General features: G+C 38.7%; 1 protein-coding gene across 1 annotated transcript in view; it reads left to right on the top strand.

Moving 5' to 3' along the window:
• Positions 1-4,295, top strand: part of npdc1a (neural proliferation, differentiation and control, 1a) — a 29,684-nt gene extending 25,389 nt beyond the window's left edge. The window contains exons 6-9 of the mRNA XM_037692450.1: positions 2,715-2,805; positions 2,922-3,001; positions 3,119-3,218; positions 3,315-4,295. Coding sequence (XP_037548378.1) covers positions 2,715-2,805; positions 2,922-3,001; positions 3,119-3,218; positions 3,315-3,386 — 343 coding nt within the window. The 3' untranslated portion in view covers positions 3,387-4,295. The remainder of the gene's footprint in view (positions 1-2,714; positions 2,806-2,921; positions 3,002-3,118; positions 3,219-3,314) is intronic.
• The last annotated feature ends 987 nt before the right edge of the window (positions 4,296-5,282 follow it).

Consider the following 5,282-nt stretch of genomic DNA (forward strand, 5'->3'; position numbering starts at 1 on the left):
TGACTGTCGACTGTTTTAACTGATGACTGTTTTAACTGATGACTGTTTTGACTGATGACTGTTTGTTATGACTGAATTGTTGCTGATCTTATGCTGTTGATTTATTTCATGCTGTTGTATTCATTCGTACTCATTTGCTCACGCAGACTCATGTTCGTGCTGCTGTTGATTGGCTTTTTTATTTTTATTTTTTGACTATTAGTGTTTAGTGTACCCTATTTTCCACCGTAAAGTTGCACGCCCTATAAGTCGCATCAGTCCAAATTTGTCTAATAAAGTGGAAAAATCCATAAATACATCGCTTCGGCATATAAGTCGCAGGGCATGCAAATTATGCAAAACACTGAGACTTATGCAGCGAAAAATACGGTATTCTTAGTTTAGCTGATTTTTTAGTTCATATCTTAGATCTTACTACTGTTTTTCTTTACAATTCAAATTTTTTGTTGGATGTAACTGGGACCCTTTATACACAATTTACCACATGTGGTGCAAACGACAAATGAATAAACTTTGACTTTGACTTAGAGTATTTTGTAAAATACTTTCAAAGCATATTGGGTCCTAAACTAAAAAATAATGCTTTTAACTTCATCTCAGTGCATTTAAAGAGACATGGTACATAAGTATGGAGGGTGGAATGTGGAACTCAATTAAATGTATCATTCAATAAATTCAATTCAAATTCAATAAATCATTAAATAAACAATTAACTGACTTCAGACCAAAGCAATGGATTTCACATGATCAATGTTCGTCCCGCCCACTGAGTTTGATGAGTGAGGCTGGCAGTTAACATAATTTCATGATGTCATTGGAGGGTGGAATGTGACAAAATTAAATAAATAAATAAATCATGAAATAAAGAATTTAAAAGGTACATTTATTTTTTTCATGGGACATTTAATTAATTGTGTATTTAATAATTTAATTGTATATTTAATGATGTATTTAATAATTAAATTAATAATTCATTCATTAAATTCCAACTTCAGGCCTGTCTCCAGACTCCCATTTGTCTCAAAATTACTGGAAAAAATAGTTGAGTCCCAGTTGAAATGTTTCTTGAAGGATCACGCCATTTTAGAGATGTTTCAATCTGGCTTTAAATCCCTCCACAGCACTAAGACTGCTCTTTTGAAGGTTTTTAATGACATTTTCCTAGCCACAGATGCAGGTGATTCTGTGCTGCTTGTCCTATTGGACCTTACATCTATTTTTGACACCATCGATCACTAGATCCTCATTAGGCTGTAGCTGTGGGTGGGCATCACAGGATCAGCCCTCCAGCCCTCAAATGGTTTAGACCTTGCCTCTGTGACAAAACCTTTTGTGTCAACATCAAGGACATCGGCAGCTCTTCTGTGGGGGGTACCACAGGGGTCCATCCTCGGTCCTCTTCTCTTTTCTTTACACCTGCTGCCTCTAGGTGCTATTTTCCGTAAACATAATGTACCCTTTCATTTCTACGCCGATGACTGTCAAATTTACTTCCCTCTGAAGCGCACCGGTGCATGCTCTGTTCAACCTCTTCTTGACTGCCTGGCCGACATCAAGGACGGGATGGCTTTAAATTTCTTAAGCTTTAATGAGAAGAAGACTGAATTCATGTTGTTTCATCCTAATGGCACTTTGAAGAACCATGGTATCGACCTCTCCTCTCTAGCCCCGTTAGAGAAACAAAGAATTACAAATCTGGGAGTGATAATGGACCCGTCCATGAAACTTAACAGTCATGTAAACATGATTGTTAAATCCTGTTTATTTTTTTCAGCTGAGGCGACTTTCTAAACTAAAGCCCCTACTGTGCAAAAATAACCTTGAGACAGCAATACATGCGTTCATAACATCCAGGCTTGATTACTACAATGCACTTCTGTTTGGAATCAATGAGATCTCCATTGCATGTTTACAACTGGTCCAAAATGCTGCTGCACGATTTTTAACCGGTAGTCAAAAGAGAGCACATTACACCAGTTTTGGCCTCCCTGCACTGGCTCCCAGATCATTTTCGAATTAAGTTCAAAAATACTCCTGTATGTTTTTAAATCTCTGAACAGTTCTGCCCCCTCTTATCTCACTGATCTGCTGCAGCCACATGGTCCACAGCATTCACTGAGGTCAGTGAATCAGATGCTTCTTTCAGTTCCAGGAAACCGTCGTAAGCTCAGAGGTGACGGGGCCTTCTCTGCTGCAGGTCCAAGACTGTGGAATGAGTTACCACTACATGTCAGGCAGTCCCCCTCTCTCACCGTTTTTAAGTCTCGGTTACAAACCTACTTTTATTCCCTGGCTTTTGACACAGTTTGCTCTTAACCTGTCTGTACTCTACAGTGTTAGCCATTTACTTATCTTCTTCTGTTTGTATCTATAGTTTTATTTTACTTTACTTTATTTTTTGCTGTGTGCTTGTTTGCTTTGCTGTACAGCACTTTGGTTGGCCTTGTTGCTGTTTTAAGTGCTCTATAAATAAAGTGGTATGGTATCCATCCATCCATTATCTTTACCCACTTTTTCCTTAATTAAATGATACATTTAATTGTTATGTATGTATGTATTTTTTTATTTAATTTTGTCACATTCCACCCTCCATATATGAGTTTTTCAAGCTTATTTTGCCTAACCCTTTAAGCCCTGCTTAAAATGTGCTCGTAGACAAAAAGCAGGATGTCGGCTCAGCATAACGTGACTCGTGTTTGTGTCGTCCCCTTCAGGTCGCAACAAGATTCACGTCTTGCTGAGAAGGTGGATTACCCCGCTTTCAAAGGGCCAAGTGCCCCTGCTGCCGCAGCTAATGGTACATCGGTAAGCGCCTTGTTTCCTGTTCATGCTTATTTTGCAATATCAAGATGTTTCAACACTTTACCGCTTCCCAGGTTTCAGTTTCAAGCTTAATTCACCTCCTTCTGTTTTTACCCCAGATGGGCGATAAAACTTTGGCTCAAAGTGCTCAAATGTATCACTATCAGCATCAAAAGCAACAGATGCTCTCAATGGAAAAGTAAGATTTTTGTTTTTTTTTTCTTTACGGGTCGCCACTAAAACGGCACGTTTTCACCACAACCTCTTGATATTTTTACCTCGTCGCCTCGTCTTGAGCCTGTTTTTGTGTCTCCAGCAACAAACCCGAACAGAAAGTCGTTGACAGCGAGGTCACATCAGACGAGGAGGAAGTGGGAGGAGGCTTCACAGTGTACGAGTGCCCCGGACTTGCCCCGGTGGGTTTCTGCGCTCACACCTGAACCACATGAATCATTTCTGGAACTCGGATTTTGCTAAACTGATTGTTTTCTGCTTTTTTTTTTTAATTGCAGACCGGTGAGATGGAGGTCAAAAACCCTCTGTTTGATGACTCGACTCTGGATTATCAGGGGAATCACAAGTGAATGCAGAACGGAGATCCAAACACACGTTAACGCATATATTCCTCGGAAAGAAGGGTTCTAATTTCACTCTGCCTGCATGGAAATTGAGAATGACGTTATTAAACGATTGTTTCCTTGTCCGCCTTTTAACTTATTTTTCCCCACTACGGATTTTTAATGCAACAAGCGTGTCGAGTTTCCTATTAATTTATTTCTGTCACTGTTTTAGAGCGACTCCTGTCTTTTAATTCCTCTTTATTTAAGTCCTGCTAGATATCTGAAGGTGTCTCTGTTTAAATGTTTGATTTTCCATTTCTGTCTTTACTATAGGTCTTAGTTTTTCACAGCTATTTCCAAAGATTATCATACAGTAAACTGACACATTTACATATAAATACACAAAAATACAGTAAATGCCCTCTCTTATTTCCTCATGTGGCTGAATCGCTTTTTTATTTTTATTTTTAGGAATTATATCAGATCTTTATAATACCTCTGTAAAATCGCAACACAATGTTTAGAAAATTGTTTATGCTTGTATTGCCAATTTCTTTCCATTCTAGAATGCACATAAAGAGTTTAAGATAATAAAAAGATATAATATAAAATGAAGTATTTACCAATGTTGCATGGTTTGACTGTACTGTGTTTGAATCCATCTGCCTCCTGTGTGTGTGCATCCTGTTGACGTGGGAAACATTCGATGGGAAAGTGGAGCACTTGAATGAAAATTGACACAAGCTAGACCAATGGATGTTTATGTGGTAAATATTAAACTAATGTTTCGTCCACTTCTCCCTCCCTCGGTCTCAAACTAACCCCGCGCTGCAAAATGTACATACGAAGAGTGATACTGTTCACTTTTTATAAATATTTGTACATGCAGACTTAAAAAAAAATGGAATTAAAACTTTTTATCACATATGGAAACAAGACTAAGGCTATTGTTTTGTGTAAAACCTATTTGATGATTAGATTGTTTCTCCTTTTTAATTTGTTTTAAAATAATAATTTATTGGGGTTTATTTTCAGGCAGTGCTCTTTAAAGACGGCTTGTTTGAAGAGCTTTAGCGGTCTCCCTCTAAAAGGAGCGTTATGTTAATTCAGAGCTGGAAACGGCAGTTTCACAACAAATGCTCAAAAGTAATCTGTTTTGCCTACCGTACCTAAAAACTTTTTCTTTAAAAAGTAACATGACATCAAAGTTCATGCTCAATAATCCAGGTACAAAAATATCTGCGTTTGTTTGTGGCTCCTGGAATCGATGAAGGACGAAACGTCTCGACAAAGAAACCGTCCGGATGACCTGATTGAACTTTCAAAATGTTGGTGGGAAAGGTGAAGCACCTTCATTTGCCTCACTCTGGGCCCTTGAGCAAGACCTTCAGCCCCCACCATCTGCTCCTCTGGAGCCCTAGATGGCAGCCCTCTGCTCCACACAGAAGGCTGTGGTAGCTCGGTGGTCCATGCGAAAACACTTAAAAAAATCTGCAGACTGCCACACAACTGTTCTGTAAATTAATTTAGTTTATTATTATTTGTATCTCAATAATGATTGGTTTATAAAGTACAGATCAGGTAAAAAAAAAAAAAAAAGCTGAGGTGACATGGTAATTATACACAGGGCTATTCAAATTAATGTGGCCCCCCCCCCAGTTACTGGAAGCCAAGAGCTCAGGGGCCGGACATCCAGCGTTTATTGTCATTAAGTTTGTTGTATGGGTTAAAATCTATTTTTAATTAAAAATGAACCCATTTGTGGACCGAACTGAGCTCATCTGTGGGCCTGATTTGGCCCCCGGGCCCCCAGTTGAATAGCCCTGCAAAGCAAATCTAGACTTCAGACCTGGCACATTAAAACTACATACACTGTAAAAATTGTGGCCCTGCTTAAATTAAAAAAATTGATGTCCATTT

The sequence above is a fragment of the Nematolebias whitei genome, chromosome 18 (genome assembly GCF_014905685.2).
Source record: "Nematolebias whitei isolate Nwh7 chromosome 18, NemWhi1, whole genome shotgun sequence".
Taxonomy (NCBI): Eukaryota; Metazoa; Chordata; class Actinopteri; order Cyprinodontiformes; family Rivulidae; genus Nematolebias; species Nematolebias whitei.